Source organism: Phaethon aethereus (assembly GCF_964289735.1).
Source record: "Phaethon aethereus genome assembly, chromosome: 5".
NCBI classification, from domain to species: domain Eukaryota; kingdom Metazoa; phylum Chordata; class Aves; order Phaethontiformes; family Phaethontidae; genus Phaethon; species Phaethon aethereus.
Genome location: NC_138579.1, coordinates 18,996,437 through 19,023,103, shown reverse-complemented (window position 1 = coordinate 19,023,103; position 26,667 = coordinate 18,996,437). Strand labels below are relative to the sequence as shown.

The 26,667-nt window shown below is 39.1% G+C and overlaps 1 protein-coding gene across 1 annotated transcript in view; it reads left to right on the top strand.

Annotated features, from left to right (window-relative positions):
* Positions 1-26,667, top strand: part of SLC24A4 (solute carrier family 24 member 4) — a gene marked incomplete at its 3' end in the record, with an annotated part of 97,125 nt that overhangs the window by 57,542 nt on the left and 12,916 nt on the right. The window contains exons 3-12 of the mRNA XM_082001060.1: positions 5,040-5,116; positions 6,318-6,392; positions 8,429-8,513; positions 11,391-11,494; positions 12,220-12,294; positions 13,297-13,322; positions 14,022-14,075; positions 15,149-15,291; positions 20,138-20,307; positions 22,067-22,211. Coding sequence (XP_081857186.1) covers positions 5,040-5,116; positions 6,318-6,392; positions 8,429-8,513; positions 11,391-11,494; positions 12,220-12,294; positions 13,297-13,322; positions 14,022-14,075; positions 15,149-15,291; positions 20,138-20,307; positions 22,067-22,211 — 954 coding nt within the window. The remainder of the gene's footprint in view (positions 1-5,039; positions 5,117-6,317; positions 6,393-8,428; positions 8,514-11,390; positions 11,495-12,219; positions 12,295-13,296; positions 13,323-14,021; positions 14,076-15,148; positions 15,292-20,137; positions 20,308-22,066; positions 22,212-26,667) is intronic.

Sequence of the window (26,667 nt, the reverse complement as noted above, 5' to 3'; positions counted from 1 at the left end):
TGCTCAGCAACAACTCAAAACATCAGTACCTTATCAACATTATTTTCATCCCAAATCCAAAACACAGCCTCATACTAGCTTCTGTGAAGAAAATTAACTCTATCCCAGCCAAAATCAGCATGCCCTGGCTGCTACATACCAGATCTTTGCTCCAGAGCCATGCAGACAGCTTAAGCACCTGCTATGATACTCTGTTCTGAGGCGTGCTATTTGCATGCCTTGTGTAGCTCTTTAGCCGTAGACAGCTCAGCCAGAGCTCAATATCAAAGGTGAATCATCCTTTCTGTCATAGCATAATGTGTTTCCATCACTCAAAGAAAAAGGTGGTGGTGTTCCTCCAAGTCATGGCTGGATAATCTGCTTTTGTTTCCCCACTCAGTTTGTGATCAGGGAGAGGGAACAAGCTGCGGAATGATGACAGTTCCAATATAGACTTGGCTTTCTTGGTGACCTCCCTTCCCCCTCAATAAATCCGTGCTTGATAAGATGAGCTGCAGGAGCCATGGGTTTGCAACAGTACCAGCAGGATAAATATTTCTGTATTTCTAGCTGATTTTAAGATGATTGGTGTATGTTCCCCTCCTTTTTTTGGCAAAGGTTAGCTCCATTAGATGTACTGCTCTTCATTTCCATCTCCTTCTCCCATCTGTTCTGTCTCTTTTCAGTAGAAACCGAGGAGATGTAGCTCCCACTCGAGCTGCCAGATAGCTCCGACTCCCATACATGAGAAAATATCTCTGTATGAAGTAGAGCGGTGCCCTGCTGTGCACACACATCAGATCGTACCATGAGGGCCGACCGTGCTTTCTCAAACTCCATGATAATGTCCTGTCCCCTCTGTCGGTTTATACAGATGAGGGAATACCACTGCCCCCCTCAGTTAAGTGATGTTGGTGCCCAGGCCTAAGCTAGGAGCCAAGGGAATCCAAACAGCCTTTTCCTGAGCAACCAGGTTATCATAGCAGTAGATGAGAAAACCAAATCTTTGTTTAAAATATTGAAACCACGATACAGCAAGTAAATAAAGAACAGTGCATGTAGACAAAGTATACAGAATTTATAGATGACAATTATACAAAACCTGTGATTGTCTGGATAATAAAGCCATAAAGACAGCAAATGCTTATACTGAAAAACTCCAGACTTCACGTTGGAACTTACTGGCAGGTGGTCATTTCATTAAGGAAGAAATCTTACTTACCAAGTTTCAGAGCCTTGCTTCGTTTCCCTGACATTTAAAGATTTTGTAGTGTCCCTGTGTAAGAACAATTGCATGCCATAAGTTCTGTGTAGGGAGGAGCAGTATCTCTGAGAAAAGCTGTCTTCATGTTAACTCTTTAAAATTACCTCTGTGAGACAAGCAGATACTTATTACAAGTAGCTATTTATTACGAATACTACATCACCAGACTGTATATGAGGCAAGATGGTTTGCAGTGAAGCTGGTTTGCTTTTGCTTTGTGGCCACATGCCTCAGGTAATTTCTATCTTCTGGCTTTTACCTTTGATATCTTCTCGTCTTCCAATTTCCTATTTAGTATTAACTTTGGATAAGTAAAGTTATATTAGAATAAGTAGAAAGATAGTGATTTTTATTCATGCTTTTAGAAACTTCTGTTTATACTGACTTAACCATTTTTTAATGTTTTACTGTGAAATACTTTACAGTCAACTGAATGAGATTACCAGGTAGGTAATAGCTTCCCAGATGATGCATCCATTTTGCCAAGTTATGGGACAGGGACATGTACACCTATACGGTGGCAGTAAGGGGAATGGTGCCCCTGGCACAAGCACCTTTGATGGGAGCTGCAACCTTTTGCATCAGATTACGTGAAAGGATGTACCCCACGTGCAGGGTCATGTTATCATTGCTAGAGACTCAGGCTGGGGCTCCGGTCTCTGCTGTCCTAGTGCATTGCTGGGATACATGTATACTCACAGCCACTGCTTGAATGGAGGAGACAGAGGACAAATGGGGGATGCAATGAGAAAAATAATACACATGTCCTGAATCCACGTGGGTGTGGTATTTTAGCCAGTGATACAAGAACAGCCATATTGCGTAAGATGACAGCAGTTGTAGCTCTGGGTCTTTTCTCCCAAAGGAGAAGTCCCCTTAATGCTTTTTTAGTTTTTAGTTATTAATTATTTTAGTTACTATTAATTGTCAATGGGGAGAATTTATTTAAAAACGCATGCTTTGGGTGTTGATTAATTTTTTGCCATAATTTCATGTAGTAAGGAATAGCTCCTCTGAGAAATTTTGCTTTTGGCAGCTAATGTAGCTGACAAGAAATTCTTAAATTTGATGGTATTCCAATATTATTCCAGAAGGGTATTCCTTCCTGATTGCTACACGGGGGGAACAATATTACTGTATTTTACTGTATTACATATTACTATATTACTATATATAGCAGTATATTACTACAAGGAACCTGCTTGGCTGTTACATGCATATAAGCTTCTCTTGGCATCTTAAAAGGTTTATCTGTAGATAAAAGCATTGCAGATTGCTGCATCTTGACCAATAGTTTGTGGATTATCCTGCACTGTCTTCCAGTAGAAGAGTAAGAATGTCAACTCTATATACAGAGTGTCTCAGAACTGCAATGCAGCCAGTTTTCTCTCTGTTTCTGTGTACTTCCACTATACTTTTCCTTGTTTGAGGGTCACAATGGTGAAAACTAAACAGAAAGGAAGATGTTTTATTCACATATTTTGATTTTAGACATACTTGAATCTGTTTGGCTCAATAGACGAATGTCTTTTATTTACGGTGTGGTTTGCTTTTGTATAGCAATGCTGTTTCCCCAGGCTGTTTCACAGGGTCACAAATGTCTTTACAGTGCAAATCACGGCCCTTGAAGACTGGAGTTCTATAGCAACCCATACCCACTTTCTTGAAGCTAGTCCTGCTAAACACTGGTGTGCTGATGGTCTTTAGTCGCTGAAGTACTCTGCATACCCTTGAATGGTATTCCATAATTCCATGAGTGACTGGGTATTACTGTGCTATTGTGCTGATGCATTTGTATATTTCTATCCACTACGGCTTTCATTTCTCCTGGTGATTACAGAAGGAGGACCAGGAATAGAACATTTACCTAGGAGTAGGAAATCCCATTCAGGGGTAGCTAAGCAAAATTTCATATAGCTTTATATAGCTTTTGTTGCCTAAGATTTAAAAGAAAAGATGCACCTATATCTTGGGAAAGCTCTATTCAACATACCAAGTGTTGATATTGGTTCCAGTCAGAATACAACAGTAAGAACAGGCCTTACTGAAAAGTCTACTGAAAATCAGTAACGGAATTGCAGTCAGTCATTGTTGATGAACTTTTATTTTATAGGCCATTAGTAGTTTTAAACAAAACTATAGTGGCTTTTAAATATTATGTTGGAGGATTTAGAGAGATTTCATAAAATAGTGACACTGACTTTTGAAAGGAAGGTATGATTTAGATATATAAGGTTTTAAACACTGCCTGCTGACAGTGTATTAATTCAAAAGTAATACATTTATGGTAGTGGGCCCTAAGGAAAAAACAGAGCTATGGGATCTTCAGCTTTGCATGGAGATACTGTTCAAGTCTTTGTCAAGCTAGACATATGCAACATATGTAGATGTGTGTAGTATAGATGAGAATAGGCATTTTTGTATTTATATAGAACTCAAAGATTGAGGAGATGAGAAGTCATTCAGGTCTTTAAAACTAGATTATCCTCTTACTCCAGCTAAGATTTTTAAGTGCTTGGTGATTACAAGTAACTCAAATTTAAGATACTGTAAAAAGTGTAATCTTCAGAGAGTTACAGTGCCACATCTCCTGAAAATAAGGGTAGCTTAGAGTGTTTGAAGTTTAGTAGCTAAAAGCATCAACCATACCTCGAATTCTTGGTTTCTATGTTCATAGTTATTATTTGCAGAATTATATCGAGAAATTGAGAAAATGTGCCTTTGACATTGAAAATGGAACAGCATAGGTATCATATATTGTGCTCTTAAGCATTTCTTCAAACTGGCAGACTTGAATATGGGGAAGATGATCATGTATTTCCTCTGTTTCCTTCCCAAAGTTTCAGTATATTATGGTAAGTTCATAAGAACCTTCTGGAACTTATCTTGTTGTCAACCTACATCTACAACTCCATGCGGAAAGGAACATCTCTTTCTGAATAATAATTTAATGAGTTCAGTGCATTTGGATTCCAGCAGTTGAAATAATTTTCACCCTTAAACTTGCCAGATTCCTGTCTGAGGCACTGTAGATCTCAATCCCTGCCTGTCTTGTCGATCTGGATGTTTTTTATCTCATATGTTTCTTCAGGCCTTTGATTTAGTTGCTGTCTTTGTCTCCACCACCTGGAATCTTTTTATCACTCTGTTGCCTTTGCGTGGAACACAGATCCTTTAACGACGCTCCACATAACTTCACTGTCACCGAGAAATAATCCCAAAACTCATGTCTTTGCACATTCCTATCGTCCACCTACGATTTTAGTCTTGCTCCTTGCTTTGCCAGATTTAGATAGTAGACTTTCTGGAGAAAGTATTTGGAATCACTTTAATCTTTGTGAAACTATTTGCAAGACTGTGGAGCTCTATAAAAGTTTGTAGTTAAGAACCTGATGGAAGGTTACAACCATTGCATAACTTTTCAGGCAAGGCACTCTTAAAGCCCGAAGTATTATTTCAGGATGAATTTTTGTGCCTGTACCTATCACTTTGGAAGTACATTTAAAGGAGACACAGAGGAGACTATAATAAAAATAAAGCATTAAGAATGTGAAACTCTTAGTACACTGGAGGTTGGTTTAAGTCACTGGAATAATGATAATTAATAACACCTGAGTACCAGTTATCTCTCTTTTCTACAGAGCAGAAAAGAGATTCTGAAGTGACAAGCTATAATGTAATAAATTGGAAGATACACTCATGTTTGGTCATATATTTCTACAGATGCATCCTTATTTTTCAGTCGTTGTTTATAGATGCTGTAAAATTAAAAAAAAAAAGTATATTTCTCTTTCAGCCATTAATGAATTTCCTGAAGATGTATTTACAAATAAAGAAAGGCAGCAAGGAGGAGTTCTGCTTCATATAATTGCTGTAAGTTTTCCTCTACTATGCTTCAATTTTTTTTCCTTTTATTTGTCTAGTAAGACGTTAATCATCTTAGTGGCTTTACTAAATAGAGCTCTGTATATATTCACATGTTTCTAATACTTTGATTTCAGTATTTCTAATATGTCTATATGGGTACAAATGCTCAAAAGGTAACATCTTAGGGACATGATTTAGTGGTGGACTTGGTAGTGTTAGGTTAACAGTTCACCTTGGTGATCATAATGGTCCTTTCCAACCTAAATGATTCTATGAATCTATGATTTATTTAAGAAAATTATGCAAGTCTGAATTTGCACAGCGCCTATGCATTCATCCACTTGGAGATAAAATTCTGTCCGCATGGATCACATACTTCTATTTCTTTGTATTTCATCTAGTATAAACAGGGTTTGAGGTTGCTTTGTTGATGACACCAAGCATGATGTGGAAGATTCTTGATTTTCTTTCTTTCCTATTCTATCTTTATGTGAAAGATGCAATTGTAATTAAAAAAACCCAAAACCACCCTGAAGAAATACAGAAAATGTCATGTGGAGTTTTATGTTTTATTGTAGAAAAAATGAAACAAGTAAGGCTTGTGGGCTCCAGTTTTCCATTCCCAGCTCAGGGAAACTAAAGTAAAAAGTTGTGTTTGATGGACAACAGCAGGATTAGGCCCACTGCATGAGCACAGCGCATAAAGCCACATAAGAGAGTGGGAGAATAGCATGTATACAGGGAACTAGGATCATTCCTAAGAGGCTTGGTGCAGTGAGCCATGGTGAAGGTCTGCTTATTTCCAAGTGTGATGATTTCTTGAGTATTGTTAATCGACATGGTGTTACTTCCTATTTAATTATTTGGTCTGATAATTAATTGAAAATATAGATGATGATTAGGTGACTTTGTAAGCCTTACCTGTTACTTTTCTTTATATGAGGTCTGTTGTGGCACCCTATTCTGTCAAACTGTGGTACCTTTCATATTCTAGGGTCTGGCAAACATTCTTGTTCTAAACTTAAACTTACATTCAAGAATCTGTTTTTATGCCATAAATTGATCAGCAGATGGATTTTTATCTGGAGTGGAATAAAAAATGAAGCTATGTATTTCAGCTAGTCTGAATAAATACAGCATTGCCTTCTTTTCTTTTTTCATGTACAGGAAAAATCTGAAGTATTTCCTGAATTAATTTTCTTTACAGGCTCTTTATATGTTCTATGCTTTGGCTATAGTATGCGATGACTTCTTTGTTCCATCCTTAGAGAAAATTTGTGAGGTATGTTAAAGAACTTTATTCCTCTTTTGGAAATCTGTTTAGAGAATATTATAGAATCAAACATTTTGTGCCATCATTGTTTGGCGTTTATTCCTGTGAACTTTTTGACCCCAGTCTTTTTCAAATGATTTGAGCTTTCCATCAAAAAATGAACCTGTGATCTGTGCACATTGGTCTCCCTGGCCACACTCAAGGATCAAAAAGGAAAGATTTAATGAAATCAGATGGCAAAACCTACCCTTAAATGCCTGAAGCATGTAGCTAGGATCGATACGACATATGGATGAGTTGGGTTTATTATTGTACTCCTAGTTTTAAAAGTCACTGTGAAAAGAAATCATACATAGACAAATTAATGTGTTGGTTATGCAAATTTTATTGCACATCTACCACTGTATCAGCAAGTAGAAAGCAAGCATATGCAGTCCTAGCATAAAGTGGAGAAAAGGGAGAATGCATGGGAAAAGTATGTACCTTGGTTTGATGTGAAATGAGAATACATCTTTTATATGCAAAAAATAGTAAATAAATGTAATTCCTTTATATAGTTGGTGAGAAGATTTTGCAAAATTACATGTAGGATTCTAATTAAGTGAGTTGATCGGGACAGGGTAGAATTTATACTTGGCATGTAAATGTGTTAGGTAAGTAAGGCTTTTTGAACTGCTACAAAATTAATACAAAATACAAACCAAGATTTTAATTCCCTTTTGCAGGCAAAATGAAAATCTCATCTCTTTTTAACAAAAATGTACGTGATCGATTTCTGAAAAACTCCTGTAGCTACTTAAAAAATCTATTTTCTTACAGATATATGTACTAAATTCCTATTAGTGTTACTCAGAGCTATGTACTTACACTTAGCAGCAGAACAACAAATAGAAGAATAAGGGAGAGGGACAATAATAGTAAAACACTCAATAGGGATCTTTTCTTTCCCTTTTCAGATGTTCTGTCTTCAGCATGCACTTTATACACCATATTTAAGTTGTACCATTTGGGTTGTACCAATTAACTTGCCACTGATACTTCATAAAATCTTTGCCACTTGTTTCATGTTTTGCTGAACGTTAAAAAAGCTGAGAAGAGCTTTACATTTGAGCTCCTGCAACAGTGTGACTGGTAATAGATTGAATCGTACATTAAGGGCTTGTGTTTATGTTTGTCAAGTTCTGTAGCATGCCAGTTTCATCTGCTCAAAATGTTGCATACTGCCTGAAAAATACAGGATTTCTGTACTGGTCCTTTTGTCACTAATCACTTTTCTATCCTTAGAAGAAAAATAAGGTACTAAGGATGAGTCTAAAGACCCTCAAAAAGGAAAAAGCTCCTCCATAAAACCTTCTTTATAGTTCAAGGGGAAGATCTTCAGACAGCATTAAGTTGATGCAGCCCACTTCTGGAGCTACGCATGCTTCTGCTGGTCTGAGAACTCCAAAGTTATCTATATGCTATTAGAGCCTAAGAGACACTGTCATAAAAATAGATCTGTCTACAGTGCACAGGCCTCTCTGTGTCTAATTGGACTAATTTTGTCTGAGTCAGCAGACTCACTTTGATTAACACAGTTGTAAAGAGAAACCAGAATCAGGCCTGCTGTTTGTAAGATTTTTTTCACAGAGCTTATATTTTTCTTATGGAGTTTTATTTTCAAATCTTAGAAGTCACAAGAATTGCCTTTAATTCTTCAATGATTGTGTTTAGAGTTCCAGAAGCAAATTAATGAAAACAATTTGAGATGTTTACAATCTTTTTGAATCTGCAGAGATGCTTTTCTCTAATCAGCTACATGTAAGCTACAGTTGGCTATTCAGTTATATATAAGTAGGTAATTTTATCTGACACTTCACTGAGTTAGGGTATAAACATTTTACATGCCCAAAGTATATTTGCCTTCCCTAATTTTGTATCATAGTGACTGTTCATCCTTTAACAGCACTGTGGCCAGAAAATGAAGAGCTTCTGTCTTTGCAACTGTAGAACTGTGCAATATAAGTACAGTAGCAGTGGTGAAATTACCAATGCTTTTCTTCCAGAAACTACATTTGAGTGAAGATGTTGCTGGAGCGACATTCATGGCAGCAGGGAGCTCCACTCCAGAACTGTTTGCATCTGTTATAGGTATGGAGCCCACACACTAGCTTTTATGAGATCTGCTGTTAAAAAATTAGCAGCAGGTGAAGCAGGGGTATCCAAAAGTGCTACCATTTTTCTGTCAATTTATAATCGGCAATTGCAGCTGTCAGCTAGTCTGTGGTTCATGGTATAATTAACTACTCAAAATATCTCATGAAACTGTGAATCTCCTCTCAAAACACAGAGAGGAGTGACTGATTCTGAACATAGGAAGTAAAAGCAGAGATTTTTTGCAGTCCTCTGAGAGAGAATTTGAGATATTTAATGTCTCTGGCTTCTTTCTTCACAAATAAAGGGAATTAATTTTAGCAAGGAAGTAGGAGAACAGGGAACATGGGAAAAGAACAAATGAATGTATAGATAGGTCAGATCTGTTAAAGGCGGAAGGACATGGTGTACATTACAGAATTATCTGAAGTAATCTCTGAAATAGTAAAGATTATTGGCATAGAGAGGAGATCTAAATAGCAAAAGTAGTACCTATTAAGAGAAGGAAGGACACAGGATTACACTGATGGAGAAAGAGGAAAGCAGCAAATTTCATAGAATCATAGAATAGTTTGGGTTGGAAGGGGCCTTTAAAGGCCTTCTAGTCCAACCCCACCTGCGGTGAGCAGGAACATCTTCAACTAGAGCAGGTTGCTCAGAGCCCCATCCAGCCTGACCTTGAATTTTTCCAGGAATGGGGCATCTACCACCTCTCTGGGCAACCTGTGCCAGTGATTCACCATCCTCATTGTGAAACAGTTCTTCCTTATATCTGTTCTAAATCTGCCCTCTTTTAGTTTAAAACTGTTACCCCTTGTCCTATTGCAACAGGCCCTGCTAAAAAGTCTGTCCCCATCTTTCTCAGAGGCCCCCTTTAAGTACTGGCAGGCTGCAATAAGGTCTCCCCGGAGCCTTCTCTTCTTCAGGCTGAACAACCCCAACTCTCTCAGCCTGTCCTCACTTTCTTTGACCTTCCTTTTCTGGCTGATATACCTGTAGAAGCCCTTCGTATTATTCTTTGCATCCTTTGCCAAGTTCAGCTCCAGCTGCGCCTTGGCCTTCCTGACCCCATCCCTACACAGCTGGGGAGCGTCATCCCTGTACTCTTCCCAGGGTACCTGTTGTCCCTGCTTCCACTGCCTGTGCATTTCCTTCTTGCCCTTTAGTTTGACCAGCAGGTCTCAACTCAGCCATGCAGGCCTCTTGCCTTCTTTTCCTGAGCTCTTGCAACTCTATGGAAAGCGTCCTTAAAGATCTGCCAGCTCTGTTCTGCCCCCCTGTCCCTGAGGGCAGTTTCCCAGGAGGTGCTATAGACTGACTCCTTGAAGAGCTGGAATTTTGCTTTCCTAAAATTCAGGGTCCTGACGTTACTCTTTGCCTGCCCCATATCCCTCAGGACTGCAAACTCCACCAGAGCATGATCACTGCAGCCCAGGCTGCCTCCAATCTTAATGTCACCAATTAGCTCATTTGTGTTGGTGACCGACAGGTCCAGTATTGCATCCGCTGTGGTAGGGCTGTCTATTAGCTGTCCTAAGAAGTTATGCTGCCTGTGCTCCAGGAGTCTCCTGGATTGCCTACAGCTCGCTGTGCTACTTTTCCAGCAGATGTCGGGGTGGTCGAAGTCCTCCAGCCGGTCAAGAGCCTGTGAGTGCGATGCTTCCTGTAGCTTGAGTGAGAAGGCTTTGTCAATAGGCTCACCTGGATCGGGCAGCCTATAGTAGAACCACAAGGTTCAATTTGTTGTCTCGGTCTCTAATTCTTACCGATAAGCTTTCAACCTGCTCGTGGCTGTTCTTCAGAGACAGGTCTTCACAACCTATCCATTTCTTGATGTAGAAGCATCCCCTCTGTCCCTGTTTCCTCACCTGTCCCTTCTGAACAGCCTGTAGCCATCGATAGCTGCACACCAGTCACGGGATTTGTCCTACCAAGTTTTAGTAATGGCAAGTAGGTCATAGCTTTCTAGCAGCACAGTAGCTTAAATTTGATAAATCTGTCTTTAGTAAAGCCTTAGTGGGCTTTCTGCTACTATCCCAACTGACATTTTAACAAACTTTCGAGAAATACAGTCTAAAGGAATGCACTAACCTCATTTCCAACTTTTTAATAAGTAAGGAGCATAAGCCTTTAAGGCTTCGTTTTATATAAGGATTTAAAGTACAAGTATGTACAGCTCTGTAGTGCGTTCACGTTACCTTTGGTTCTGTCTCAGTGCTGAAGATTACATTAAATAAACCCTGGAGGTCCTCTTCAGCCATTAATTTTTGTCATTCTGATACAATTATGTTACAAATAGATATCTGAGGCACAGGTGGGTTCAATACTAAGGGAAATCTCAAAGTTGGTACTAGAACAGGTTAAGTCTAAATCCTGGTTGTCTGTGAGTCAGAAGGCACATATTACAGCACCCAGAGGTTTTTGAGGGAAGAATCTCTTACTCCCATGAGACATTGCAAGGGAGAACACACTAAATATCAAATACCTGGGAGAAAGGTTTCTGTGCTTTATTATACTGTTTGAAATAAATTCCATGCTTCTGATGTGACTGGAGGTGTTTTATATTCATTTGAATGGATTACTGCACCACTAACAAGATGTGAAATATAGGACTTACTGTTGAACTAACCAGCTAATAAATAATTTACTTTTAATAAAAATATATATGTAGAGATATTAAGCCAAAAATGGGGAACTGTTAGCTAGACTAAAAGCACAAAAAATTCCGCAGAGAAGTGAGCGTTTATTATGAAACATGTTTTGGTTAAACTTTTAAACAGTCTCTTGTTCTAATGTAGTACATATTCTAAGTAATTGCCTGTGACCTAAAATGAAATGACAGAGGTGATTATGCATGTTTTTCTCCCTCTGCAGGTGTATTTATCACTCATGGAGATGTAGGAGTAGGGACCATTGTTGGTTCAGCAGTTTTCAACATCCTCTGCATTATTGGTGTCTGTGGAATGTTTGCAGGACAGGTTAGTAAGATACTTATCTTTATGGAGTTCAATTCCTTACAATTTAGGGGTTTCCATGAGCAAATATTAAAAGAAAAAAAAAAGGAGCATTACTCAAAAATAAAAATGAGCTGGCTTTGTGAAAAATGTCAAATGTTGGAAAGAATTTACAAATGCTTTACAAATAGCAAATGTTTCCAAAAAGTTCAGCTGTAGTTTCAGCACTCTGAACATGTAGCATACAGAGGAAACTGGTTCCTCTTCATACAATCCTGTGTTCACAGTCAACTGATCAGTGGCATCTACTAATCCTTTCTGGTACTGATGGTGATGAAAGAATCTAGGACACAAGCATGAGCTTTACTCCATCTACTTAGTAGATGGTTAGACTGTGTATCATGTTTTTTCAGGTATTAAGTCTGTTGATTTGCTGCAGTACAATGAATTGTACTTTACAACTGAAATTGTGACAAATCAGAATGTCATTAGTAAGAAATGTATTTCATTAATGGAAGTTTCTATATGATTTTTTATTGCTGATGGTTGTTATAGATCCATTGTCTAGCAGACTGATATGTTTTCCTGCTAGCATAAAACTGCAATTGGTTCCGGAATCATTGCTAATAATAATTCTGCTCACACACCTAAGTGATTGCAAGATAGAGGCCTTTGTTTTGTCTTTAAAATAACATATCTTTGTTGGCTGAAGGTGTGATGATTTTTTTTTTTTTTTTTTTCCCCTCCAGGTGGTTAGACTCACCAAGTGGGCTGTGTTCCGGGACTCTGTGTACTACACGATATCTGTGATCGTACTTATTGTTGTAAGTAGCTCTTACTAATTAATGTGTTTCATTGCTTGAATTTTTTAAGAACCAGACTGCTAACCATTGGTGTACACTGGTAAACAATTATTTTCCTACCTGTTTCTAGTGACATCTGGAAGTGAGGGTTCAGCTCCACAATATGGTCCAAATATGAGAACTTCATACAACCCCACAGAATATGTGTCCATCAATGTCCATCCACTTTGTACCAGTCTGTAAAGTTCTGCAGGCGAGCAGGCCACTGTTACACACTGCAGTTAGGGCTCTCTTCTGACCTGGGGGGACTGCTTGTTGTGGAGATGAAAAATTTTGAGCTGCACCTCTATTTTAAATAGGGAGGGTGGCTGTTTCTTGTTTCTACACAGTAATTTTATTTCACAGATTCTGAGTAAATTTTTCTAAATAGATCACAAATGAAGTACCACTTTATTCATCTAGAGCAGTGTAGTAGTTCCTGAATGAACACATTTACTGTGTCTGGTGGCAGGGAGGGGAAGAATCCACTTTGTTTTGTAATAAATATGGATCACTAGCCGCCCATTCAGTTACAGGAGTTACACAGGGTGGAGTAAAATGTGTATAACCACTTGGCCTAAGAAGAGAAGTAAAACGGCTGTGTTTTTTGCTAAAGCTGGTCTAGCTGTTAAAAGGACTCAGAGCTAAGTCTTTTCAGAATACATGACTTAGCTGTCATTTACATACCACAGCGTGTGGGTACATGTGTGCATATCTGTGTGTCTTTCACGTGCTCACACTGTTTAACTAAATAGTATTTATAACAATCACTGAGAAGGATCCAAGGATCCAAGCCTTGTTCACAAGGTTTGTGCTTTGTGAGGGGCACAATCCATACAGTGAAAGTTCTGGTTAGAAAGGGTCAAAACTTGATTAGCTTCTTGCTAGGTATGACACATTTTTATTAAATAACTTTGACTGTTTTTCAAGATAGAGCAGAGAAATGGTCAATTTATGTGTTTCCTTTTTTTCCCCTTCTTCTAGTTCATATATGATGAGAAAATAATATGGTAAGTTGTGTAAATGATTCCCTACAGTCCCATATTTGCTATGAGACTGATCAGTAAATAGAGTTGGAGTATAATTAGCTTTCATTCATACGTGCTGGGAGTATGAGCTGGATTTGACACCTAGGAAATGCTATGTATTTTCTTTGGTTATATTTTTTTATGATGATCAAGGAAAACGGAAAGAAAATTTGAGAACCTGGAAACATTAACAAAGTAAATAGGCTCCATGTAAGGCCTGAAGACTTACATGTGCAGAGAGGATAACCAAAGTTCTGCTGCTCTGATTGTGGCTGTTAACATTTATGGGGGTACTAAGTGTCCCAAAGAACAATCCAAGGTGGGATCCTAGTGGAAGGTCATAAGCATCTTCTAAAAGGGTCCTCTCAAGAGTGCCTGGCCTGTGCTTCAGCACTGAAATGACAAAAGACCTTGGCTTTATGCTCCTCAGAGGGTAGCTATGGTTTCAGTCTGCATAGCACATTTCTGAAGTATATGCATTACATTTTATTTGCGTGTCTATTGGAACTTCAGAGTCTACTTCCCCCCCATTCTGCCGAGACACCATCTAATCTTAATGATGTGAATCCTGTGTACACAAATGTGACTTGTACTAAATGTTGAATGCACACTCCCACATAAAACTTGTAAAGCATACAGCTGTTTGAATGGCCTTATAATACCTTTTTTTGTCTCTTTGAGGTGGGAAAGCCTTATACTCATCATTATGTATACATTCTACATACTTATCATGAAGTAAGTGCTTTTTTTCCTCTGTATACCCTTTAGGTGTTAATTGACCATAATTCTTTTGGTGTGGTTTTGTTCTTGGCCTTCCTGCTGAGGGCAGTACAACCAGTCATGCTTCTGTGTAAGAGCCCTTGCTTTTTCCTGCTTAAACAGTTTTGCGCTAGGTTTGTGCTCAGTCAACAGCAAGTATTTTCATGCATCCTTTTCATAGTGCACTCAGGTAAAGTAGCTTTCAGAAAAAGTTGAGAGAAAAATGTCATTTATACAAAGATATATGAAAAAGTGCACTGGGTACTCCGGATTGTAAGCACACAGCATGTCAGCTGTTATACATATTTTATAACCTCTGGAGAACAAGGTCAAAGAACATTAGAGAGACTGCTAAGCATGTATTGATCTTCAGACTGTCTCATACCAGATTGCATACTGACACCCTTCTGTAGTATCACTGCCTCTGACAGAAGAGTCAGAGGTCTGACTGTTACGGCAACGATCTGTGAGTCCACCCTTCTACTGCGAGTTGTCTAGACTTATCCCTTGGTACCCTCCCCTCACAAAACAACTGTTTTGGAACTTCAGCCTCCCTTTTCTCCTACATCAGGTCTTAGCAGAGTTCATTGACAGCCCTCTTAGATCTCACTCTAGTGCTAAAAGAGATGCATTCTTGCTTTAGAAGGGTATGGTCAGCAGTCCCAGAAATGCTCAAGCACCTGTCATGGGGAACACAGTATTGAGAGAAACAGTGAGGTGAATTGCGAGCTGATGCAGGAGGAAAGAAGCCATTGTATAGTGAATGTCCTGGGTCCAAAATCCGCAGCTCCAGTGTTTTGCCTTCACGAAATCTGCTCTAGTGTCTTTTTGCAGTTTGATGTATCTCATGAGAGATAGGTACAGCCCTTGCTTTCCTATCAGCTTGCCACTGAATTGGATAGTCCTTTCTCGTGACTTTCTATTAGTTGTCAGAGAACATGCATCTAGGCTTTACTGCTTGCCTGCATTAAGTTGTTCTCAGATACTTAAAAGTTTGATGAGGAAATACAACAATCTAACCTTTTCAGACCTTTTCTTTATGCTTTCAGGTACAATGCGAGGATGCAAAGTTTTTTCTCTCTTAAAAGCAAGAATGTTGGAAATGGTGACACAGTCAACAATGAGCTGGAAGATGGTAATAAATGTTATGCCTCTAGTTGTGATGACCCATCCATTCCATTACTATGGAAAGGTAAGGCTGAGCAGACAGGACTTGGAAAAAGAGTAGTTCACAGGATATCCTTTTTATTTCTTTAATGCAGATCAAAACAGTGTTACTATTCAATCATAAGCAGGAATTTTTATTGAGTTAACTTGTCAATTCAGCAATCAGACTGCCAGATGAAAAAAAAACTTTATTTTTTTAATATTCTGAAAACAAGCTGCTTTGCACATTGACAGTTTTGCTCCCTTTTTGTCTCCTATTCAGTGATGAGCTACAACACTGTGAAAGAAATATTTTTTTTTTGCCAGGAAGAAGGTAATTTTCACTTCAAAAACTAGTTTGGAACTAGAAGCTGAGACTTGGGTGTTGAAGGAAAGCACATGGGCAGATCAGTGGGTAAGAGGGATTATGTGTTGAGTTCAGATCCTCAGAAGACTGGCTTTCACATGCCTATAAATAGCTCTGCATACATTGCCAAGCTCATATGTAAAATCAAGAAATGCAGGTTCTTTGCTGTCTGTGTCTTTGTCATAAAGGGGAGGAAGATGATACCCAGCTGCTGGTACTAAGGTAAGCAAACGTATCTGGGTATTTTTGGCTTTTTGTAAGCCTGTTTTTATCATTGTCTTATCCCTCTTCCACTCCTCTTTTTTCTGTAGAGCAAAATCATTCCTACCTTCTCAAAGCACAAACCAGGTGATTTAGTGAGCTCTTGGGGTACTCTTAATGAGTGAGGTCCCCTTGCTTTGTTCTTTGCAGACATCTCCCATTCTAGGAGACTGAGCTGAGCAGCGATGTAGGTAGCATTTGGAAAGGTCCTCATGTAAGAACAAATAGTGGCAAACAGGAATTCAGAGGAGACTCGGAGAATCCCACTCTTTTCTGCTTTTAGGATTTAGTCTGTGATCTCTTCAATGTAGATACTGTCACTTACTGCAGGTTTATGCAATGACAGCACACTGATACTCTGGTCTCAGATGGGATGTTCAGACAATAGTTTAATAGAGATTTAAAATTACTTCTGATGGCACATTGTAGCATAATTAAATGATAATGTCTTTAAAATACTTTGATCTCATTTTACAATGAATTTCTGTGAACATTGACTATGATGTAGTGAAGTCTGTCACTTGGCTGTGGAGGTACATATATAAAAGGTTCAGAGGATACCTCCTAGGGCAGTTGTTACTTATGTATGCAAGTGGGGACACAGGAAAAGGGTGATCCAGTGAAAGAGCACACATACTAGTGTGTTGTACTTCTGAGGCATTTGTTGGGTTCTGATGTCTTCTCCCTGCATGCTCTTCTCTCTAGCCACTGTGTGGTAAGGGAGTGATAGCACAGAGGGCTTGGCTGTCTACCTATTTCCTTTTCAGGAAATGTGAAGATTATTGAAAGCTTGTGAAGAACATGGAGAACTTTTAGGAAGAGGAGCAAGAAAGCTAATAAAAACCTGGATTCGTGAGAATGGTGTCTCCACTAGCAAATGTCCACAGGAGATTTCTGTTCTAATTTCCCTCAAAGATGCACTGAGATTGCAGTTTCAGTCAGATGCCCTTTGCCTTCTCCAGCACCTGTTAACACAAATACGTGCTGTGTTGGAGTGACCATTGTCCAAAGTGTGAGTGTATATATTATCACAGGAACACCTGCCTGGGATAAGAGAGGACACGAAGAAGAGATTAAGGAGGTGACAGGGTGTGGAGTGAGCAGTGGGAGAGGGTGGCAGTGTTAGCCTAGTTGCTTTGTAGATGGGTGCTTTGTGTCAAGGCGCTGTTCTAGAAAACCACCACATGGCTACCTGTTGCATCTCCCTCCTGTTGAGACAAAATGTGCCATGACCTATCAGTGATTCACTGTTAGTTGACACGTGGCTGGCTTCACAAGCTGAGCTGCACCTTCCCCAGCAGCAGTTTTCAGAAACAGGAGCACTGCTAGTAGCAGGGAGAGAACTAGAGCTGGCCTCTGCCTTACCTCCAACCAGTGGTTAGTGAGTTTCAGGATCCACTGAAAAACCTCCCTTGGCTTCACCAGAGTGTAGGTCTAACCTTAATCTAATTTTCCACAGGAGGAAAGTCTGATTACTTCCCAAAAAAGAACAGTTGCTTTGGGTGAGGAACTTTCTTCCTACCAACGATGGTTAGCCTGTTGCTCAAGGTGCAGATAAAAGGGGGGTTCACATGCTGCACAGCTCTCTTTTATGCTTGCAAGTTTTATTACTTTCAAGAGCTTCCAGTGGTACCATATAAAAGCTACCATTACTCAAGTTTCAGAGAGAAAAAGGAGAGCTTTTCACCATGAGATAAATTCAATTTCAAGGGTGAGTTCTACACACACAGGTAAAGGCAAAATATTTGTACTTCGTGAATAATGCTCCTATTTTAAAAGTACGAACATGTGGCTCACTGCCCTTGGCTTTTATTATGTTGAGCCAAATTTCCACCAGGTGGCATGGTTTGATTCCTGCCTAAAACCAGAAATTCTTGAAAAAAGTGGGTTTCTGAGGACCTGATCAGGAGTCAACTAAAGTCAGCAAGAAGCTTTCTGTTGATTTTGACAGGGTTGTTGGTGATGACCCTTCATGATGGTGGTGACCCTTAGGTAGTTTGTTGAAAGGAAAAGCCATTCTCAGAAGATATTTTTCTAAGGACTATCACAAAGGGGAAGCGAAAAAGGCTTTTCTCTGTCTCACGTTTGTGAAAACTACCTTTGCAATTTTTAGGTGGAGCCTTTTGGTACCATATGGGGCCAAGGTATGTATGTGTATGGGCATAGGGAGTGAAACTGAAGAGCTGTTATGAAAATATAAGAACAATGTGCTGCAGTAAGTCAAAACAGCTGCAGTTATTTATATATATATTTATAGTTTTATATACATGTATGTTTATAGTGATCTATTCTACATCAGTGCTGAGTTTTTTATCATGGTATTTCATCAAAGCTGAGTATGTTTGGTCACTGTGTCCTTAGCGCTCTAAGAAACAGTTCCAGAGTAACTGCAGTGCTTCCATGTTTTCCATGACACTGTAAGATAAAGAAGGACTTTGGAGACTTCACTGGAGAAACTCACGTGAGAGCAGTTAGTCTGATGAGACTGTTGAAAAGATATCTGGCCCTTTTCTGTACCAGGATTGATGTCAAACGTTTCTTTTTCTTTGTCTAACTAAAGCAAATAGTAAGCTACTGTGGTTGAGTCCTCTTCTATGAGGATTGGTTCCCAGGAAGCTTATCTGGCTCTATATTCCTTCACAGAAAAGCTGCCACACTGTAACTATAAGAGTCATTGGAATGGATGTGTTCCTTATTTGCATCATCAGCTGCAGTACTCAGCTAGGTTAATTTATTTTAGATGTCGGAGCTGGGGGGGGAATAATTGCTCCTTTATATTTACCAAATGCAAAATTACTACTAGTTCTATTCTCCATTAGAGATATTAAGCTGCAAGACGAGACTACAGACTGGATTCTCTGTGTAGGCCATATTTCTTTGTGAAACCAAAGATTTCTATGACACTTCAGGTGACCCCAGCGTACGCACTGAAAACTCATTTTAGTGAAACAAAGCAAGACACTCAAATGCTAAAGGGTAAAAGATATAGCTGTTTACTGGTGGGTTACAGGCTTGCTAGGCTTTTCTTGTTGAATTATAATGGAAGGATATATTTCTTCAATTTCAAATATGTTAGAAGATGCTTAAGACAGCAAAGCCTTTATTGCATGATGTGATTTACATGCATGCATGGATCCAGTCTTCTTCCTGAAAAACAAAAATATTTCAACACAATGCAAAAAAAGAACAATATAGATTTCTGTGTTTAGAACAGGTCCGTTTTAATTCCTTTGTTTGAGTTGAATGTTTTCTTAGATTTCCTTTGCTTCCTGACTTGAACCATGCACTAATTATTATCTTTCACTTCTACCTCCTAAATTCTCTTCCTCCTCTTAATGTAAGTAACCTAATGCAAAAGGGGTATGGGAGGGTGAAGCCAAGCTAAGCAAAGCAGAAAACAAGCAGCAAAGAATTTTGTTATTTTTGTCCGGTACATATTATTACATGTAATAATTAATATTTATTACAGTCATATGCATATTTCCTGCCCTGCTTTCTAACACCACATGGGTATGTCTCCTGTCTGCTGAGCCTTCCTCTGCTTTCTATGTGTAGTCTGTAGCATTTGTGAGAATATTGGTTTGTTGTTGAGCTCAAAGTCCTTGCCTGTACTTGTGCTGATTCCCAATACAATGTTGTCTCTCTGTCTCTGTTCTTCACACAGTAAAACAAAACTCTTAACCTTGGTACAAGTTCCTTTATATTAACAAAGGCTTACTTATAACATACATTTGTTCTTGACAATTGTTGTTTTTCATTGTTTCGAATCTTGTCATGTTAGAGATACTGACAATATTCTGTGACGGTAAAGTGAGGATTTCCAGAAGGAGTGAGCACAACATTAGGGACTTCTGGACGTGTGGCACCTTGATCCAATGGGATAGCTTTAGAGGTTCCAGGAGCACTGTCTACACTGCTACAGTGCAAGTTGTTTTAGAGAAGGCTTACAAAACTGTAGTGGGACATAAAGCAAAGAAAATTGGTACTGCAGCATAAATGGCTGGGTGAAAACTGCTCCCGTTCATCTGAGAGTGGGTTGGTGGCTACCTTAGCAGAGTGAAATCCCTTTTCAGCATGTGATCGAAATGAAGTGCACAGCTGATGAGCAGATTCAGCAGGCTGCAGAAATATGACAAGAAAGTAATTCATAAATTCAAGCATTCAGATGAATATGACCCCCACCTAAGCCTGAAAAGAATGACTGGGTGATGGGAAGTATGGTAAGATCAGTTCCACAACTAACTCTGTCCGTTGTGATCATTAGTGAAGGGGGTGCAGCAGTATGGCAAAAACAGTGTTGTGATGGTGGATGAGATCATCTGCTCCAGTCCCCCCAAATACCGGTTCCCTGAAGCTGGATTACGGATTATGATTACAAATAAATTTGGACCACGCACCAGAATGCGGATGGCAAGCCGACTCATCATTAATGAGGTAAGTTCATTAAGAAAGCAAAAAATGACTATGAGGCAGAGGGCTTGCCAAAGAGCCATGCTCATAGTGATTCTGGAATTCAGATTCTCCCATGTTCCTAGGGATGGGCTGGAGCTATGTCTTTCTCTAGCAGCTATGTCACAGCAGATTTGAAGATGGATTTGCAGTTGGTGATGCTGCCTGTCTTAATGGAAGGGCAGTCACTAAGGAGGGACTCCCTTGTCTCCCTGCCAAAAGATGCTTGTTTCTGTGCATGTGTGTGCGTGCACATTTGGATTTTATCCGCAGCAGAAGAATTGGTTTTGATCATTACAAAAGCAGTCACGCTAAGAAAGGATAATGGACAGGGCAGCCAAAAATCTGTAACAACTGCTCTTATATTAGCAGCACATCAGGATCACATCAGATATTTCCCTACCTGTTTAGTCTTCAGTATAGTCATCAGCTCAAAATGAAAATGGACCAATATTTTTGTGAGGGGAATTTGCCCTGAACAGTTTCAATTAACTCTTACTTGATATATTGTCACCACCATATATTGCTTGTTTCATAGCCTGCAGCTGAAGTGACAGGACTGGCCAAGTGACTCTCTTCTGAGCTTGTATGAAGTAACAGTAAAACTGTTAAAAGTTCGTTAGGATGTCAGCTTGATGGCGTACAGTCAAGAGCAGATCAGATAGGGCACACAGCAGCAGCTGACTCTTTTAAAGTTCTGCTTTGAAGGCAATTCGTTGATCAGAAAAAATTTCTTTCTTAATGGGTATGTGCACAGAGAGCTGGTACTTACTAGTTAAACATCTGCAAAAAACATTCTTGAAACCAGAGCATTTTGGATCTATGTTCTTAGGTATTCTCACTGCCAAAGTTTTGCAAAATATTCAGATAGGAATCTTCTCTCTTTTTAATTACAGTGTGTTAACACTAGTTTCAGAATATTTTTGCATGTTGTGCAGTTACTTTAGTTTTCAGGGCATTTCAGAGCACTTTTTAGGAAGTTGCAACAATTTGTCATGAAAAAAGGACACTTCTCAACCCTGCTTTATCTCATCTAACAAACTAAAAATACTTATTTTTTTATAAAAGTAGGAAATTGCCATTACATCTTAAATTCTCCAGTGTATTAATGTGTATATATACTGATGTCTAAAACCTATCCTGCAATTGTTGTACTATGTATTGGAACTTTAACAGTCTTATACATGTCTGCAGGGGCAATTAGGAGCTTTATGAAAGTGTATACTCGGACAAGGGCAACAGGCATTAGTCTTGCTTTTGAAATTTTAAGTAGGACCATTACATTTACCTCAAGGAATGGGGACGAGAAGGAGGGACAAGAGTTGGACCTGAGTAGGAGACATCCTGGGTAATGGGGTCATTCATAAGCCAACTAGTAGCAGCGTGGAAATGTCTTGAATGTTGCCACTAGATTATGGTGCTGTTGCTGGTTTGAGTGGGAACCATTGAGTGAAAAGAGCTTCAGACTAACCATGCCCATTAAAACATGGTGCAGAAGAACAGATATAACAAATTTCTCCATCATGGCTTGAAAGACTCATACCTGTAATTTTGAGGTGGACAGTAAACACTGGCCTAATGAAGACAGGTAGGCCACAGACAGATTTGTATGTTGCTGACTGGAAGGAAGGCTTTGTGGAGAAACATCATGGCTCACGTGACTGGGGCTGGACAGACAGCAAAACCCATATTTAACAAAGTTAGTATTTTCCAAACTATGGCAGTTTTTTCTTTGATACTGCAGCGTCAGCGGTTAATCCAGTCTGCCAATGGCTCAAATAAACCACTTCAGAATGGGAGACATGAGAATATTGAAAATGGGAACATCTCTGTGGTGAACCAAGAGGAGGAAAATGAACAGGACAGTCTGTCACCCTTTTCACTGCCAGGTAAGGCTTACTTTCCAGGTGTTTATAATAAGGAAACAGAAGATAATGAAAATGCAAACACTGGCTTGTAAGAAAAGACAACATATGTGGGGAGAGAGCAGGAAGGGGATTGATTTGACTGTCTGAAGGCTGGATTTGATGACAGTAAAACTGGGCTGGAGATCTACATGGCTAAAAGCAGATCTTAGGAAAGTGTTTTTCAGCCATCATGTACCGTAACGGTAGAAACTGCTGGTTTGCCAGAGGCAAAGGGAAAGCAGGTAAGACAGGTTTATATTAAAAAACATGTCGGACCAACCCGATGAGCACTGAACTGCTAGTAATTTTGAACTCAACAGTTAATAATGGCCTGCTGGAGATTGCTAGGCCAGAGGCAACTAGATATATAAATATATAATAACTTGCTTTAGTGACTGTAGGGGAGTCTTCTTGGATGAAGAGGAAGAAAGGCTTAGGGGGAGAAAGAGTGTTTAATATATTTGACACTGTTTAAAATTCTTAGAATAGCAGTATGTAATAATATCCACCTTTTCAAATTTTTTGGAAACTCCTTGGTGTGAAGGGCTATATTTAACCAACCTTATTATGCTGTTGCCCTTAGCACGTTGCAGGCTGACTCTCCCCCAAATGCTTTGGAGATTAGACAGGAGAGATTAGATCACCACCCCTCACAGATATGTAGTCAGTAGTCGTCTGTCACACAGTTACTGTTTGACACAAATATTACTTGGCATAAATTAATATTACATGCCATAAAAAAGAAGGAAGAGTTTCCCATGTTGTATGTGATTCTAATTTCTTAGAGACCTCTTTGCTTCAGTTGCTATCATTTTAGAAGAGACGTTTGTGACTGAACAAGCACTGAAGCATACTATGTGAAGACTGGATAAAACTGTGTTTTCATGTGTTGCTGTACTGTGTGCTCTTACAGGAGCTTCTTGCAGTCAACAGTTACGGACTTTTCCTCGGGTGAAGAATGGAATCAAACTGATTCATTGAAGATAGGCCCATTAGATGGGCTCCTGATAATCAATGAGATAATGAAAAAACTGTTTCTGTTGTATCGTGAAATAAGTGTGTCCAAGTCAGCAATATGCTTGTGCACATGAACATGTTGTTAATAATAACAACAATAATAACAGCAATAACCAACTTCTAAAACCCAAAAATGTTTCCCCCAAACCATCTTAAAAATGCAGGATTCAATGCACGTGTCGGCAAAGAAAAGTTTTTAACTGAGCTGTTTTTAACAAGTTTCTGGATTCAAGTTTTAATGAGGGCAGTGTAATCATCCATTTCTTCTTACATTCCAGGACAATACAGAAATCTTAACAAGTGGCAAACATTACCTTGGAGACCATATTTGGATTTTTTCAAGACCCAGACAACTTCTGTGTGATTAAAAAGTAGATTTTGGAGTAGAGCTTCCTAAGTCTTTTTGCAATAGACGAAATGCTTTGAACTAAGGAGGGAGTTGTTAGTTATGCCATTGGCCTTTTTTTAAATGCAGTTTTTCTGCATTTTTGAGAAAGTCTTTAAAGATAATTGAGGTGTAACAGGCCAAAGTGGAACCACTGATGATACAGTTCATACTGGAATGGAGCAGAAGTTCAACAAGAACTCAGAGTTGCATAAAAGTGGTAAAGTGATCGTTTTAAAATCCTCATCATTATCTTCAGGTTTTGTTACTCCTGTTGTCTGGAGATGATTATCTATTGCTTGCATTCTCATTGCTCAACTCATATTCTGAGGGAGAATTATTTTTGCTTTCAGAAGTACCACTTTAATAACTTTAGAGAAAATGTGAAGAACCATCATCATGCTTTGTTGTTGTTAAAGTACTGTGGCACAATCAGTAGCCTAAAAAAATCTTGACATTTAAAACTGGCTTTAGGGAAACAGTAGTTTGCAGACAGTTTCCCAGAATCCCCTCTGGTTTTCTTTTGATATATTTTCAGGCCAGAAATAAGGCACATACATTTTCTAAAGATCAGAAGTTCATGTATTCTTTCAGTACTATAAAGAGCTCTATGAAGAATAGGCTTTCACTTTCCAATAGGACTTTCCAAGTCAACTGCTTGCGGTGTGCAAAGTAGAAAATTCACTCCAGTATTCCAACAGAAATGGCTATGAGTTGGCCCAAACCCTGTTGTTCTGCTGTTCTGTAGTCACCTTTTTAGCCTAGTTTGGGGTTTGACTTTCCTCCTTCAAATTGTGTATTCTAGATACTTTTGCAAGAACAAGTTTTTTTCTGAAACAGAAATAAATGTAAGTGAAGTTTAAAGCACTACATCATCTGTGAGTGATTCCCAGTAATCATTTGCCATCTGTAAGTTCTACTTACTGTTCTCTTTTATCCTCTATCAATGGCAGTGCTCAGCAATAAATGTAGCGCTGTAGCACACAGAAATAGAGTATAAAATTGTAGCATGAAAACAGTCTCGAAGTACAAAATCCAGCCTAGATCCCATGTGTCAAACATCCAGAGAGATTCAGCCCCGGGGTGTGGTTCAGGCCCATCTTGAAACACATATAGTTTTTCTGGAAACTACATACGATATCATACAAACCAGCCTTTGCCTTTGGTTTCTGTGCAGCAAGAAACATTCTCTTTATAAGAGGAATTTCTTTCTTTACCTAACCGTTAGGCCATGATGATTATCTTCCAAGAGAAGGGCTTGTTTGGTGCTTTACAATTTGTTTAGTCACAATTGTTTGGAAACAGGTCTTAAACTTTTAAAAACCCCCACAGATCAGAATAAAGCAGGATGAAACTGAGCAGGCATGTGTTGACAACAAAGTGCTGTGTAAAAGCCCTTGCATAGCTCAGTAGTCTTTTAGAGCCCAGACTCTGAAAAGCACTTCTGTGCAGCTCCTAATGGATGCTTAAATCCCATTCACTGTCACATGTTCAGGATCCTTTAAAATATGCAGTGTTCTCAGCTCCTGCTGGTTTCACAGAAATGAAGAATTCCTTCTCTTACAGGATTGGACCATGGATGCTTTATGTAAGTCATGATGGTGTTAGCTAAAATAGGAATAATAATTCCCAGACCTAAAATGAGATGACAATGAAGGAGATTAGCAATCCTACCCATTTTTGTATGGATCCAAAATATGAAGACGACATGTAGGATAGAAACAAAGAAGAATTAACAGTATCTGCTAAAAACGTAAAAAATATTTGTAGTTGGCCAAACCAAACGTTTGTCTTGCCAAATATTCTGACTCCAACCATGACTTTATGAAGAAGCCTTGGGAAGAAAATTGGACAGGACAAGTTGGCCTTCAGCTGTTTTCAGCTCAAGGAACTTCCAGGACTGGATCAAATGTCTGAGTATTTAAAAATCCTTAATGTATTTCTTCTTCATTAACCTGTCTAATTCTTGGTGAATCTTTGCAAACATTTAACACCCACAACATCCTTTGGGAAGGAGCTTCATGGTTTTGTGAAGAACTGTCTCCTTTTACTTGCTTTGAACCTGTCGTCTAGCTTCATTTGATGTCTTCTTCTATTGGAAAACGTGGTGAACAAAGAACCCCATGTACCTCACATGAACACCCAGGACGCTGTAGCTCTTTGTTATATCCCCTGTGGAGTTTTATGTCCTCAAGGCTGAGCTAGAGGCAGGAAAGAGTTCCATGTAGAAGCCTCTGTGGTTTCTGTCTCTGCAAACACTGATGCAGAGGGTTCTAGCTTCTCTGCAGTGCCCCTGTCTTCTCTTGTGCTCCTTTATACTTTGATCACCAGTGGACCCAGAAGACTTCCTGCTCTTAATGTGTTTGAAGTAAGATTTATTGTGAATTTTGTGAATACTGTGAATTTTGATTCCTCTTTGTAGTTGTTCCTCAGACTCTTTTTGGCCTACTTTATGGTGCTTTTGCCAAAGTTTGGAAACATGACTTAGATGGCCGAGTTAGGAAGAGAGCTAGTTTCCATAGCTTCTTTGATGTTGCAAGAGAGAAGTTTTTCCAAGAAGGTAGTTCCGAGCAAGACCTAACTGTAGTATTCTGAAATGCTTTTTTTGGAAGAGCTTCCTCTTGCCACTGCCTATGTAATGGCGCATCTACCTTAGAATTTTATTTCAGAACACGAGTGTGCTTCTAAGGCACATCTCACTGTTGTCCTCATGTAGTGCACTTTGATTTGCGTCGTGTTCTTGGAGCTCATGAACCAGACTCCTTTTGTAGAGAAAATACTGGAAAATGTGCTCCAGAAGAGCAATGAATGTGCTTTATCTTGGAGGGGGATACACAGCGTGAAGTGGGCAAGGATTTAATTTAGTAACTTATCACTTCATTCTTGAAAGGGCAAAGAGAGACTTGAGGAAGTCTATAAATCCCAGATCTCCCTTAAAAAAATTTTGATAAAGTAGACAGCAAGGTTAAAACATAGAAAATAAACCATACCGAAATCCAACCAAGTCAAACAAGATATGGGGAGTACCTGTGCTCA